This window comes from Octopus bimaculoides, chromosome 15, assembly GCF_046866305.1.
Source record: "Octopus bimaculoides isolate indiv1 chromosome 15, ASM4686630v1, whole genome shotgun sequence".
NCBI lineage: Eukaryota > Metazoa > Mollusca > Cephalopoda > Octopoda > Octopodidae > Octopus > Octopus bimaculoides.
Window position 1 is genome coordinate 51,860,451 of NC_142942.1, and position 16,068 is coordinate 51,876,518.

Genomic DNA, 16,068 nt, shown 5'->3' on the forward strand with positions numbered 1-16,068 from the left:
TACAACTGTCCTTAAGTTTTTTTTTTTCCTCTAAAATAATAGTGTGTAATATGAAGGTGATTTGGTCACTATTTCTAGCAGGGCAAGCAACCACACAGAGACTCCATGGATTAGTTCAAGTTGCAAGAGTGCACCTTCATTTTTCCTGTGTGACTGTTCCTTACTCAAATACAAAACCAGAGATCCTCATAAGTGAAAATGAGAAATTGAGATATTTGCAGTTTTCCTGAAGTATTAGAGAAATAACAAAGTTTCTTGACCTACCAGAAATATCAAACAAATTCCCTACAAACCAGACTCTTGATGATTTAAAAACAGACACTTCTGATAATATAGTCAAGAATAGTGAATAGTCATAACTGAAATCTCTTTCAGAATATTTCTGCTCAATTTGGACCAGCCTCCAGATAAACAACAACAACAACATTTTACTTTTATTTATAACCTTCCACTGTCATCAGAAACATCTTTCTTGTTGCATGGGTGATAGGTTTCTAAAATTGACTTTTTCTTCTGTTTCATTCGGAATGGTTCATCTATTAATCTTATCTTTTCTGCCAGTGTTAATTCTTTCTTTCTTTCTTTATTTTTGTTGTCATCTTTGTCACAATATTCATTTTTCGCCAGGCACACTAAATTCTGAACCTTTAGGTAGTCTTTTGAACAACTAGAAAAAGCAGACAAATCTACCTCAAATGACACTCAACAATTTAAAGAAAGGGTCCATTTGATACAATATGCCTGAAAAAGTGCCAAGATTTTCATATCTAGAAAACCTTTGTTCTGAAGAGAAGACCTGGAAGGAAGTACAAGGGGATTAAAACTCTCAGACTTAAAAAAAAAAATACTGGTTCAAGATAGAAACTTTTTTCTTTTTAATGGCTTTGACAGAAGTTAGTCCTTTTCAGGGGTCAGTGATTAGTAGAAGAAACTTATATACAGACAGTATGCTTGTAACAGGGTGGAATCTGCTAACAGCCCCAAGGACCAGGTGTTGGTCTTAAACGAGGTGAAGGATTAAGTGTACAATACAAGAACAGGAATTCTCCCTCTGCAGGACTTCCATTCAGTTTCCATTGACTAAATTTCACTAACAATGCTTTGCTTGACCACGGGGCCATGGTAGACGACATTTGCACAAAATGCAGTGCAGTGAAATTGAACCCAAAACTACGTAGTTGCAAAGCAAACCTCTTAACTACACAGCTATACTTGTACCTATTAATTAGGTCACCTAAATAACAAGACTTATCTTGAAGTAAGAAACCAAAAAAAAAAAAATAATAAAAAAGTCATGTGGATAATATACTAGCGTTTAGTAATATGGCTGATATAGTCTAGTAACTAGACTATCAGCTTATGATGTTTGTTTTCTTGTTCATTTATGTTTTTTTTTATTCTCAGAACAAGAAATATAATATAACTATATGAATCAGTTTTATTTAGCTCTAAATAATAGTTATTGAATCTTTTTTGAAAATGCTACCATCAATAATAGACTGGTTTTCTATTCACGGGTGAAGTCATTTCTCAACAAACATATTAACACAATTAAATCTCAACAAGCCAATCAGGGTGCCTCCATGTGACTACTCGACCCACTAGAGATAGCAGCTAAATGTTCTTCTTATCACACCCTATTCATTATCATCAACATTTAACATTTGCTTTCCATGCTGGCAAGGGTTGGACAGTTTGACAAGCTCCAGTCCGCTTTGGTATAGGGGCTACAGCTGGATGCCCTTCCTAACACCAATCCCTTTACAGTGTGTGCTTGGTGTCTTTTTTATATGGCACCAACAGCAGTGAAGTGACCAAATAATTTACAAGACAAGACCCCTCAATGTCAATAAAAACGAATGTACACATTGAATACTGTTTGCAGACAATCTTCACATTGAACCAAGGAAGCTATGCTTACATGGTTTCCATTTGCTGGTATTATCCGTCAGTCACAACTCCTAAAAGTATCACATTTTATTTTATAACCCCATCTGGTAACAGCTTGCAAGATTTGATCTTATAATGTACAGCATTGGAACAGAGTCCATGAGGCATCCTGTTCAACATTCTATCAATCCCGCCAATCAACCACCATGGACTGGATATTTACTTTATGACCCCCAAAAGATTGAAAAGGCAAAAGGTGGACTCAGATTGCACAGAGTTGGAACAAATATATGAAACATTGTTATCTAATGCCCTAACAACTCTGTCAATATGCCACCATATGCTGGGTGCAGTGCTTCAGGACACAGAAAGCCAAATAAAATCCCTTGAGTATATGATGAGGCCCTCTTGTTCTCAAAAATGAAAATAACTTCCTCATAAACCCACTTAAATTTTGGGCAGAAAAATACCAACAAACTCTTCAAAATCTGTCTTGAAGACATTAAGTTACCTATGTTTCATGCAGAGAGCATCAAAATGCTAACTGGAATAAATTATACAGCAAAGAAAAACAATATTAGTCATTGCTTATTATTACTGTACGCGTTCAGCAAGTATGGGGAGATAATTTTAGACATGTTTCAGTTTTATTACACTTACTTTACTGCATATGCTTATGTAGTGTTGAGAGGGGCAATAAGTAAATGCACAAGAATGAATTCTTGTTAGTGTAGAAGCATTCAAATATTCAAAAAAGAAAAAATTACTTTTAAACGTCAATAGTTAAGTGCTAACACATTTAATGCAGGAAACATTAAAATACTTATATGTCTAGAGTTGTTTATGTTGTCTTTTAGAGTTAACCGATCAACTTGAGAGCATAATCTACATAAACAAAAAAAAAAATTTGTTTAGCCCCAGATCAACTCTGAGGAAGCTTATGATCAAAGGTTTTCCAAAGATGACCATCCCGTCACATTAATACACTGTCGAATGAATCCTTCGTTTTTTGAAAATGGTATGGCGAAATTGAGGGAGATATGGTTGTTATATATAGCATGTAAGGTAATCTTTTTTGTATTTAACTCTCGGTCAGCCCTGACTGTGAAGGTCTATGATAAAAGGCATTCCAACCATTACCATCCCATCGATTTTGTACATCCAGGACAACGTTATCCAATATGTCTTTTGTTATTTGAATCAGAACGATGTGATTTTTGAAAGATTTGACAATAATTTTTTTTTAGAAAATCAAGAGACAGAGGGAAAGCTCTTTTGCATTCACTTGGTGGTGTAAAGAGACGAAAATCGAAATAAAAAACAAAAAGTTTACACAGCGAAAAGACGATTGGGAAATCTCCCAACTGCAGATTAAATACTGAGGTAAACAGATAAATAATATTGTAGATATCATTGATAAGAGAAACTCCAAATAGGGATATGGTGTTAACCAAATAGCTTTATTGCTGCTATCAACAGTTTCAGCGAAGGAAGCGCTAGGATACTTATTGTCACTATGACCTTTCAATCGCAAATTTCACAGAATAATGGTATCATGTTACATAGAATCGAGCTTTCGAGGGAGCTTTCTCTGATCGCATTACTGGTAAAAAAAAATAGCAACCAAATTTCCCCCAAATCACACCCTACGATTTCTAATAAACAGGAGCATACTGGATACTATATAGCTGAGGTATATAAGAAAGGGATGATCACTGCTAGAATGCATTTCATCATAGATCTATTCAATTGGGTTTGATCTAAGACATTCCAGCCCTGACATCCAGACATTAATTCAGATATAGTACATCTAGGACTACATCATCTACGTGTTCACCTTTTTTGTAAGAACAGAGGGCGTGATTAGGTGATATTTAGAAGTTATTTAAAGCAGAAGTTTATTCGTTGGTTCGCAAACAACATGTTTAGAATGGAGTAAGCGAGCGTCTTCGGATAAATGTAACCTGCTTTCAAATAGATTTTACGTAGCGGTTTCGATTTCCGGTCACACCTACTTCTTTTCATTGTCATTTCTGGAGGAAATGTTGACCCTCAAGTAATACCATGACGTCTAAAGAGAAAACAACCCATTAATAAACACTGCTGAGGATTAGTAAATGTTTGATATGTGGCTCCGTTTGCTTCAACTGTATGTATGAAATAAAAACTTTTATCATATTTTATCGGTCCAGTGGTATATATGGGAGGAATCAAGGCTAAAAGTGAAAGCGTATTTCTATATCCGGCGTGAAGATTCGGTTATTTCTTGGAGGTAGCTAACAGAATTATATAGCTATTTATTATACAGGAAGAAATCAATAATGAGTGTAATGTAAAATCCTTCCCTTTACTGAATGAGTAAAGTTTTCCTTCGCTTCCCATTTAATAGAAAAATATATATATATATCGTGTCTTCACAATACTTACTCCTTTCGTAACGGAGTATGATAGTTAATCAACATAAATCGACTTATAATAAAAGAATATAGGCGAGCCAGAATATAATTTATATTTAAATGGTGAAAAATAATTGAAAGAGAAAATAAATGGATATGGAAGAAAATGAATTGCGAATTAAATGAGGCATTGAATGAAACAATATTATAGTACATAATTTAATAACGTTTTTGAGGAAATAAATCTAAAGATGGAAACACTAAGTGGATTAATTATGAAGAGGATTTTAATAATGTAGAAACTATTAAATGAAATGAAAATAGGTTACCTAATGGGGACTAGAACAACTCGTCGAATTCTACCAAGGTGACCGTTGTAGATAAAATATAAAAAACGACAAAGCAAACGAAAAATACAGTGATGAACCGCACAAATGTTCACAATCTACTGTATGATAATTATGTTTTAGATATAAACAAAACCTACATAATTACAGTTTTATTCAACGACAAATTAAGTAAACTATTAGGGTGCGAGGTCACACAACCAATGAATAAACTCACAACACAGAGATGAAAGCTAATGCAATCTGTTGAATTTATAATATACTGAAAATAGGAAGATAGTTATCTCTAAAAAATATTTTAGTAGAATTAGATGTATTTTAACAGAAAGCAATCAGAAAGAGATAAAGGATAGGAAGTAAATGTTTATTGATTGATAATAAAACAGTTTTTTTTTTAATACATGGAAAAAAAAAGCCAAGATGAAATCACTGAAGTAATAACATTTTCCAGCTGCAAATGGACAGATCAAAGAATAAAAACAAATGATTGATAATGTCTAGTATAGAAGAAATAAAGTTAAGCAATGTAAGTGATATCTTGTTACTTACTTCTCTCCAGCAGTGATAATTTTACCGTGTGTATATAAATATATATCTTGCGGGTCGCAGAGATCGAAGTGAGATATACATTAGTGCAAAACGGTGAAAGGGTGAAACAGTTGCCCTCGCTTAACCAAATAGAGCTTTGGATGATATAAGATTTTCAGATTACTTACTAGATTTGTATTTAATACAGAAATTTCAAAAAAAGCATTAAAATGGACCATTAAATACTATTAATCAACGTCATTTAAGTAAGATTGTCTTGATTACGAAGTAAGTAACACTCAATTCGAAGAATAACATTCCGGAATATTCTTTCAGATTGTGAATCTATATCATTCAGAAATGCTAGAGGATAATTCTTGATTTCTATTACACTTACCTTGTTTGTAAAGTTAAATATCTTAATTGATTAATGGATTGGTAAAGTTCATATTTCTATGAGGAGAATATAGTTAATTTTACAAGATTAAAACTCAGTAGGAATAAAATTTCAATAAGGACATTTTGTGACAAGAGACCGGTTGTTTAGCTTCAACAACGGCGCAAACACATTGAATGAAGTAAGTCAATATTTTACTTTATCAACAATACTTGACGAAGTCCTGTATCTAAGATTATAATTAATTTTTAAATATTTACTTTGCTTGCAAAAACAGGTACCGAAAGATCGCCCAGTCTTTTACTGATATTACTGCTTTGTACTATTATAAATTGAATATTCCATCATAATCTTACCGATTTCGGTAGGATGTTGTTCAAATACTTGTTTGTTGGTTTATAGCATTAGTCAATAATTTAAGAATTACTTTATGAAGTTTTCTTCTGGATTAAATATTTCTAATATTCCAATTATCACCGCGATTGATTTTTATTTTAATAAGTTTGGTCACATGAAGAAAAGATCAAACCCTGCCAAACTGTTGGGATGCCCAGCTCGAATACCTGCCGGCCAATGTTTGAAGGAAGGACGCGGAAAGGGGAACCAGGAAGCGTTTAGTTTGAATACTTGCGAAATAGTAAATCCTGCGAAAAGTACCCAAGGCACAAATAGTGAAATTTTTAACCAGACAGCATGGTAGGCCTGCGAACGCTATCTTAATTTCGTACCACATGTAACTGTTTCGCTTTTCACCAAAACAATTCCTCTTTTTCCACTTTCGTTTCTGCCTGTCATCTACATGTAATTAATCTCCACAATGTTTACTTCACGCTTATCTACTGTAGCCACAGAACCCGTGTATGTGTATGTGTATGTATGTATGTGTGTGTGTTGTGTATTGATATATATATATATATATATATATATATATATATATATATATATATATATATATATGCATACAACTGCACGGTGGCTTTCCGAGCATTCTGCATATTACATATATACTTTTACATTAAAAAAAAAAAAAAAAAAATCAATAGGTTAAGTTATTCAGAGAATCAATAAATCTAACTTGACCCAATAAACTTGTAATTTTAGCTACGCAAACAGCAAAGATGTTGCTTAAAGACCAGTGAATCGAAAGTACAGTTGTACGTATGTATAGTGATGAAATGATAAAATATAAAATATTCTTTGTTCAATCAAATGACACTAACATCGTGATGTTGCCTTATACCTATCCAAGATTGTTGTTTTAAACCCAGCTCACCTACGATCTAGCAGACCTTTGGTTAAAGGTGTTTCAGCCATGACCCTCCCATCGTATTTTCAGACATAGAAATGCCTGAAAATAAGATGTAGTCCAGGTGTTTCTAGGACTACATTATTCAGTGTGTTCTTCCTTTTTTTTAAGATAGCAGGGATTTGGATAAGATCTGGCTGTTATTTCTACCAAGTCGAGTTTCTCTCTGGAGTTTCACTTGGCACTAGAATTAATAAACCAAGTACCAGTGAAGTACAAGGGTCGATTTAATTGACCTCTCAACATTTATAGCTTTGAGACCATGTATGAAACGATTACGATTTTTCAGTTAATGTGTAGGTAAGGCAAAATATATACATGTCTTACATATTCTGGAATTTGATGCTGTGGTTCAGCATGTGAGTTTTTCTTCCTTCCTTCCTTCCTTTAAACTTGATCGTTTTTGGTTTAATGATATGAACACTGATACATACAAGCGTGCACACTCTGTGCAGTTCGAGCTAACATCATTGATCTGATGCTGTTTCTGTGTGTTCTATTTGTTTGCCACTGGACAGAATAGATATGATAAATGTGTGCTTCTGCTGAAATGAGAACAACGCCCTTTCCCCAACACATTTATTCAGCTATCAAGATGGTCAGTAACTCATATTTCTTTCCCTTCTCTCTACTTGATTTATAGACTTCAAGCCATTCTATACTCCACCCCAGGAAGTCAAACCTATCTTTCATTGTACTTTATTACCTCCTCCTTCTATCGTCACCCCCCCCTCCATCTTCCTCTTAAATAACTGCTTTGCCTCAGGAAAAGAAATCTTCATCAATATTGTTATTTCTGTTATTTTAAAATTGTTAGAGCATTGGATGGGCTGCTTTACAGAGTACTTCTCAGCGTTCTGAGTTCAAATCTCGTTGAGGTCAACTTTGTTTTACATCATTTTGGAGGTTGATAAAAGAAAAGTGGAAATGATCTCAATTCAGCGCAGTGGACTGGCAGAACAGGTTATGCCTTGTGGTATTTGTTCTGGATCTTTGGTTTCTATCAGCAGTTTCCATGACAACACTGATGCCCAGCTGTATCAGCCTTGCTTTTCTCTTTGGGGCCACAGCATCAGTGGTGTGTGAAGGGGAAATCCTTTACCCAAGCCTGTGTAAATGGATGCAAATACACGGCAAACCTGACCAGCAGAGGCCTTTGTAGTTGAAGAATCAGTGGTGTTCAGCTATGTCTTACAGTGAAATTCATGTGTTTGGATGAATTTCTATGTTGTGAGTAGCAGAGGAATCTAATGCTTTGGGGATGTTTATTCTAAGAAAAAGGGAAATTTGTCATCTCTCTCTCTCTCTCTCTCTCTCTCTCTCTCTCTCTCTCTCTCTCTCTCTCTCTCTCTCTCCCAAATAATTAGATAACTCTGAAACAACAAATTCCTCTTCTCTCTTCACAGTATAATTTTACCAATGCATACCTTCACCTGGTTTCTTGGTCCCTAATTTTTAACTGTCTTATAGTATTTCATTTTGGCCTTCTACATTCTGAGTTCAAATTGTACAGGTTTCAACTTTACCATTCATTTCTCCATGATGACATGCTGAGATTGAACCTGTCTTTGCTTTTTGTCCTTTTGGGTTTGGTAAAATATGATAGTCACAGGTTATGTTACAGTAGTCAAAATGATGTCTTCATTTTGATTATTGCTTTCTCTACATTTTGATTATGTACGCTCCAGCCTTCTTCAGGTGTTTTGCCTGGGATTGAACTCAGAACCTCTAAATGACTGGACTGCATTACCAACGTCTTTATCTTTGTTTATGCCCTCCATAACTTAGTGGTTCAGAAAAAGTGACTGATAGAGTAAGTGCCAGATTTTTAAAAAATGAAGTAGAAAAATTAAGTACTAAGTTGATTTGTTTGACTGAAAGCCTTCAAGGTAGTGCTCTAGCATGGCCCTAGTCAAATGATTAAAACAAATAGAAAGTTGTGTGTGTGTGTGTGTGTGTGTGTGTGTACATATATATAATTTTCCCTGATTAATTTGTCTTAGGAGTGGTTAGATGAACTAAAAAAGATCTTTATTGACAGCCACAATTGCAGTGGCTATCAATAAATATCTTTTGTGTTTTGTAATTGACCTCTGAATCTGGTTATATTTTATCTGCCTCACTAGTTAATGCCAAAGTCAATTCAGTTCAACAAAACAGAATTTTCTAGTTGAAAATGTAATGATTATCTTTTGAAGTATTTTTTTCTTTTCCTCTTCCTTTGATTTCTAATGCTGATAAATACATGGTTTCAAAGTAATATATTCAGGGTACGTCACTAACACCCTTTCAACACTACTTGTATCTATTTCTCTTATCCCGTTCTGTTTTTAAGTATAGTTTTATATCCTTGTATGTTGGATATATAATTTAACAAAGCTGTTGGGGAGAAAATATATACACGTTGCACTACTATTAATATTAAATGAGACTCAATACTCTATATCAACAGCTCACAGTGGACTGTTTACCAACCTGAACTGCCAATCACTCACAGTTCTTTATTTTATAACAATGAGTCAGTCCACCTTCAGTCACTTGGAGAGCAGGGTCAGAATCCTTCCACAACAGCTCCCCTTTTTAGAATCAGTCTCTCCTGTCTTCTCCTCTTTTGAGAATTGAACTCTGCTCCAAGTTTTAATATCTCTTATGCTTAGGGATCAATTCCAGTGTTTCCTCTCTTTTCCGTTTTCTGGTGCTAAAACGCGTAGTTCCAAATTGTTTGGGTGTTGGTACCTCAAACATGTTGTACAATACTTCCATGGGAATTTCCTGTGAGAGTTTGTATCTCATCCTCGTTACCACTTTTATATCCTTGTATGTTGGATATAGAATTTAACAAAGCATTGAGAAAGAAAGTATATACACGGCGGTGCATCAGCATGGCCGCAGCTCAAAGCTGAAACTATAAACAACAACAACATGTCGCGCTGCAAATAATATTACACGAGACTCAATGTTCTATATCAGCAGCTTGCATTGAACTGCTTACCAACCTGAATTGCCAATAACTCACAATTCTTTACTTTATAACACTGAGTCAGTTCACCTTCAGTCACCTGGTGGGTGGTTGGAATCCTTCCACAACATATAGTTAATGTGCTATCATTTATTGGTTTGGTGTGTAGGAAGAGGCTGTGCTCATGGTTTTTGTAGAGAGCCAATGTCCTGAGGAGGAAGGACTGGGTATAGTAGTTGAGTAAGGGGTTAGGCTGATGGAAGCACAATACAGGTGGCAAGAGGAAGAGGGTTGCATGTGTTGAGATTACTTGGGCAGAGGTGGCACAAGACCAGCCATCTCAAAAGAGCAGAGGCCACTACAGTAGTGGTAGAAAAGGCAGAGAGAGGAGACAGTCCTGTGTACACACATGTAGTGATTTCATTTCATTTTTCTTTTCTTTTTTTTAGACAAAGACATTCACACATTTCTATTTGTGTCAATTGGATTGAAAAATCTAGCAACAAAGAAAAATACAAAACCAGTTGGTAAGCTAAGAATTTAGCATCTAGTTTTCTTGAAAATTTTACTGTTTAGAGATCCTAAAACCAAGGTGTCACACAAAAAGCATTGGTGTGGGTGCTGGTGTCATGTAAAAAGCACCCAGTACACTCTGCAAAGTGGCTGGTGTTAGGAAGGGCATGAGCTGTAGAAAGCAAGCCAAAACAGGCTATGGAATCTGGTGTGGCTCCTGGCCTTGCCAGTTCCTGTCCACCCATCTAACCCATGCCGGTATGGAAAACAAATGTTAAATGTTGATGATGGATGAGGTATGGCTGTGTTGTTAAGAAGTTTGTTTCACAACCCCATGGTTCTTAGTTTGATCAAACTGCATGGCAAATTAACAAATGCTTTGTGGGTGAAAGTTGATAGACAGAAACTATACAGAAGCCTCCCTCGCTCTCACACATACACATGTCCTTCTGTGACTTTCCATTTGTTTTCACACTGAGGCTGCTTTGGCATCAGTAATGTTTGTTTATGTCCCACCAAAACAATATATTTTATAGCATGGCAGTTTAATGTGCAATGACTAGTTGAAAAGACATCCATACCTTCTCACTAAATAATTTTGGCACAATGCTTCAAATTTTTAGACAGTAAATTTGATATCATTAATGTTTTTTGGAAAGTGTTAAGGACGTAAATAAAGTGAAATGACTTAAAAATGGAAGTTAAACTTGGGTCTCAGAATCAGTTCACCATTAACTTGAGTGCAAAATTGGAAAAACTTTGTGGATTTAACTGATGAAATGAAAATATCGTACATTTCACAATATAAACACCAGCTCTATGCTCTGAATTGATATTAAGCCTTTTGATAGCAACACATCTGAGACTACCTGTGGTTCCTTTATACAAATCTGTCTGTTTTAAAATATTTATTGATATGTTCAAAACCCTAATTTAAGAGTTTTCAGTGATGCACTTCATGAAAAGAAAATAACTTAACTGAAGCATTAGAATCTATTTTGAAAGTGAAATAAACGAAACTATATGTTATTTTTTCTCAAAATCTCTGTGAAATTCCACCTCTTATTCTCAGTGCATAACCCTTCTCTTTGCTAGGGTGATATTTGAAGGAGATTTAGTTGCTCTTTTTAACAGTTCGAGTGACTGCATAGAGACCTATTGTTAGTAAAATTTGAGTCAATGGCCTTAAAAATTTAGAAAATTTTGTCATTCATTATGTTGGGTTGGTTTCACTCCTTTGCTTTTATACTTTCTTTTGTTTTTATTTTAGAAAAATGGCAGAGGATCTTTGGTCCCCTATAGCTCACGTGTATGACCCCCTTATGGCAGGGAGTATCGATGGAACAGACGATGTTGCCCATGACCATGGCATAGTGCGAGCTCTCAGTTGTAAATATAAACCTAACAAACAGGTTGCTGGAGATCCTAGCAGGACAATTTTTGCTTCCAGACTGAACCCGAAAACTGATGAGAACAGCCTCCGTAGATGTTTCAGCGAATACGGCCAAATTAAGCAGTTACGTCTTATCCGAGATATTGTTACAGGATTTACACGAGGTTATGGTTTTATAGAGTATGAAGAGGAGTATTCCGCACGAAAGGCCTTCGTTCAAGCGAATAAATCTCTGCTGGATGGCTCTGAAATATTCGTTGACTTTGAACGGGAACGAATTTTGAAAAACTGGGTTCCTCGTAGACTTGGGGGAGGCTTTGGTGGAAATAAAGAATCAGGGCAATTGCGTTTTGGCGGTAGGGACCGGCCGTTTAAGAAGCCAATTATTGTCAATTCAGATAGTAACAGTGGATATAAAAAATGGGACTACAAAGACAGCTCCCACCAAAAGAATAGGGATTTTCAACACAAAGATGGCAGGTTTGGCTCTGAAAGGGGAGGGAATTATTCTCGGAGTGATAGCAGAGAATTTAGAGATAGAGGAGACAGAGGTGGGAATTCTGAGAGGAACTACAGAAGTAGAGAAAGAGGGAGAGAGAGTTTAGAGTCTAAATACAGAGACAGGGGTTATAGAAATGAGGAGAGAAGAAATAGATGAAAATAAATTATTTAATTTATTATTTTCAAGACAATGGAGTAGAAGAAATGAGAGAGTACCAGATTAAACACCTGGCAGTATTTAATTTCATCCCTCTATGTTCTGAGTTCAAATCACACTGAAATCAATATTGACTGACCAATAAAATAAATATTAGGTACGTACCAACTAGAGAACCTCCTGTGGTTGCTCTGTCCGATTAAAGTAACACCCAAATCTTAAAAAAGGATACATTGGGCATTGGTACAGGTATAGTTTTGTGGTTAAGCAGTTCACTTCACAACCATGTGGTTTCAGGTTCAGTCCCACTAAACAGTACCTCAAGCAAGTGTCTGCTACTATAGCCCCAGGCTGACATATGCCTTGTGAGTGAATTTGGTTGATGGAAACTTTGTAAAAGCCTGTCATATATTTACATACACATATATATTTGTGCATGTGCATATCTGTGTTTGTCCCTTCACTTATGGACAACTGATATTGGTTTGTTTATACCCACATAACTTTGCAATTCGTCTTAAGAGGCTGATATACTATGCACCCGATTTAAAAAAATAAGTCCTGGGGGTCAGTTTGATTGGTTAAACCAATCAAGGTGGTGTCCCAGCATGGCCACAGTCCAATGACTGAAAGAAGTAAAAGAATAATGTAATCCCATTTATACAACACGACTGGATAATGACAGCTGAGACTCCTTTGACTAAAGTTCTGTTCAGTCAGCACTGATTAACGGTCGAATGACATTATTATTATTATTATTATTATTATTATTATTATTATCATCATTAAACATGTCCTGGAATTGATTCAGTTGCCTTTGCTCTTTCCCTAAAAATCATACATTTTTTTCTTTAATACTCTGGGATAAAATATAGTTTCAACTTTTGACTGCTTGTGACAGAGAATGGGCTAAATGTCTTCCAGAATTATATCTCAGTGGCTCTTCCACATCTCTGTGTTCAAATCCCAGATGATGTATTCCACTCTGGATACCCCAATGGCAGATCAGGTGGATGAAGTTACATAACTCGGCAGATGAAGGCTGCAACAGATTTGACCACTTCAATTGTACTGGTTTCCTTGCCATTTGGGTCCAGTTGGCAGATTTGTGAAGGTCTGCATGAATCCTGGAGTGTGGCAGCAAGTACACATTAAACAACATCACACACAGGCATCTTTGTTTCAAGAAAGAAACACTGAAAACTAGGAGTGCAGAGATCCATCATCAAAGAGGAACTAACAACTTTTGAGACCAGTCGGATTGCTGAACAAGAGGAGGCACAGAAAAGATAGAAGGGAACAGCCTAGAAGAGATCCTTCATCTGGAACCACCTGTCTCATTTGGAAAAATTTTTAGACATTTTATTGTTGTCTTCCACCATTCTTGATCTTGAGGGGTAGACACAATGATGACAATAAAAAGTTTTTAAAAAATTTCCCCAGGTCCTATATGTGAAATTGGGTCTCCCAAAAGTTTTAAAGCACTGAAAACTTATTTTCCCTGAGTACGCATTGCTGAATTTGGAGTGTATCTTATGTCACTGTGCGTCTTTTATGCTATCAAATGTAATATTTATGTGATCAAAATTTGGGGGGAGGGGTCCAGTCGAATAGATCAAACCCAGTACGCAACTGGTACTTAATTTATTGACCCCAAAAGGATGAAAGGCAAAGTCAACCTCAGCGGAATTTAAACTCAGAATATAAAGACTTATGAAATACCGCTCAGCATTTCGCTCGGCATGCTAACATTTCTGCCAGCTCATCGCCTCAGTATTTATGTGATATACGAGAGTGTTGCCCATTGTATAACAAGCAACTTTGGGAGTATATTTTTGTCACAATGGCTAATATCAGGAAATACGGCATACATATAGTAATTATAGTTTAATTTTTATTAAATTTCATAGTGCGTATACAAAATGCTGAATACTAATTTTCAAAACAAAAATATTATCTTAAAATAAAAATAAATGAGACAAATTTCTCATTTGTATATTTGCAATAAATATATGTTATTATTTTTCTAAATTTTATCAACATAATTGCATTCAACTCCATCTTTGCAAAATTTCATTTAAGAAAAGGGAAGAAAAAAGTGGGGGGTTTTTTTCAGAAAAATATGTGGTGGGGTACCAAAGAGGAGTTATGCTCCCTCACTCTCATCGGGCCTAGTAGGTGCACCTATCTTCCATGTCTAATGTTAAAGCTCTCTTTATCTCTCTTTACACTCCCCACCTCTTCATATTACACACACACACACACGTACATATGCACACATTTTTTCCAAGCGAAATCTTTATGCCATTACTGCTCTGAGTTTTCTGTTGCTATCATGTCCTCATAAACCATCTTCAGGAATATGATAGCAACAAGAAACTCTTGAGTTGCAATGAAGTGAAGTGTCAGATTTAAATAAATTGATAAAGGCGTCTACCACTAATATCAAGTACTTGTTTTTCTTGCTTGTCTATCCAAAGATACATTCACTCACACACGCACGCACACACACACACACACACACACAAACAAACAATATATATATATACACACATATATGTATATATGAGAGTCAAGACTATTGAAAAGGTTGCAAGACGCAACGAAAATTTTAGGAAAATAAAAATAAGAAATAAGTGGAAATTTTAAGGCACAATAAGAAAATGACTCTCCCCAGACACAACAATATATATATGTATATATATTTATATAAAAAGGAGATTGTAAGAATTTCGGATAAGTATTTATTTAGCAGTTTCATCTCATTTCAGAGAACCATCAAGAATATACGTGTATGTATGTATGTATGTATGTGTGTTTATACATACATCATCATCATATATATATATATATATATATATTCACAATTTCATTCAGCAATTGTCAGTCACACAAAATGGTTATCCAGAAGACTGGCCATTTTAATCCTAGTAAGCTATTTAGAACATTGCTCACTGTTGGGTTTCCCAATCTCGAGTGTAATGTGTTGTGTGTGTGTGTGTAAATTAATTTTGTTATCTCCTTAAATTATTAGCAGTAAATAAAAAAACCCTCAAAAAACAAGACCTGTAAAAGTATATAAAAATGTAACTAAATTGTTAATAACATCATTGAAAGTCTTTGTTGTTGTTGTTGATTTTGCATATCTTTATCTTGTTTTAGAAAATAAGGGGATCTGTAGGGATTACTAAACACGATTATTTTATAGAATTCATTGTTGTTAGGGGATTAACTGAGCTGAAGGGCTGAAGATAAATAATTTGAGCACCTTAAAATAAAATCTCTGCTCTGGGCTAAAATAAACACAAGTCTTTATTTATGTTTGGTTTTATTTATTTTCTTTTATTTTTTATATTTACTTGTCCTTATGATATTTATATCGTAAATATTTCATTTATTTATTTTCCTTAATAATGTATCAAACATGCATCTGATCTGATTGCCACCTATTCCAGTGCTGGATTAACAATTAAGCAAGATAAGCACATGTTTAGGCCATCAAGGGAAGCGAGGCACTAAAGAAATGGTAAATGGCTTATGGCACTAAAGAAATCACTTTAAACTATCCCAAATAATATTCAGGATGTTTTATCTCTACTAAGTATAGAAACAGATGTGTTATGTAAGATTAATTCTGAGGATTTAATCAAAAACTTTGTGATTAAAAAAAAAACAGTAGAA

General features: G+C 35.0%; 2 protein-coding genes across 13 annotated transcripts in view; one reads left to right on the forward strand and one right to left on the reverse strand.

Moving 5' to 3' along the window:
- Positions 1-7,422, reverse strand: part of LOC106870798 (peptidyl-prolyl cis-trans isomerase FKBP8) — a 25,047-nt gene extending 17,625 nt beyond the window's left edge. For 3 of the 9 annotated variants that reach the window (XM_089363959.1, XM_089363956.1, XM_014917009.3), the window contains exon 1: positions 5,559-5,696. The gene's annotated coding sequence lies outside the window, so the exon portion shown is untranslated. Of the gene's footprint in view, positions 1-5,182; positions 5,286-5,558; positions 5,697-5,914; positions 6,066-7,191 lie in introns of those variants that run through there. The other 6 variants (XM_014917013.3, XM_014917012.3, XM_014917008.3 and 3 more) reach the window with 4 other exon arrangements.
- Positions 3,905-15,706, forward strand: LOC106870800 (U11/U12 small nuclear ribonucleoprotein 35 kDa protein). 4 transcript variants are annotated; one of them, XM_014917017.3, is made up of 3 exons: positions 3,905-4,039; positions 10,273-10,350; positions 11,607-15,508. In XM_014917017.3, exon 3 carries the CDS (start codon positions 11,611-11,613, stop codon positions 12,385-12,387), a length of 777 nt encoding a protein of 258 aa, XP_014772503.1. In that variant the 5' UTR covers positions 3,905-4,039; positions 10,273-10,350; positions 11,607-11,610; the 3' UTR covers positions 12,388-15,508. The 4 variants fall into 4 exon arrangements, with proteins under 4 accessions (XP_014772503.1, XP_089220100.1, XP_014772502.1 ...); XM_089363974.1 differs by lacking the exon at positions 3,905-4,039 and adding an exon at positions 5,074-5,159 and having other exon boundaries at positions 11,607-15,020; XM_014917016.3 differs by lacking the exon at positions 3,905-4,039 and adding an exon at positions 5,604-5,739 and having other exon boundaries at positions 11,607-15,706.
- Positions 15,707-16,068: the final 362 nt, after the last annotated feature.

Bases quoted from the DNA above. Each gene is read 5' to 3' on its own strand.
- LOC106870800 (XM_014917017.3), top strand. From the start codon at position 11,611: ATGGCAGAGGATCTTTGGTCCCCTATAGCTCACGTGTATGACCCCCTT.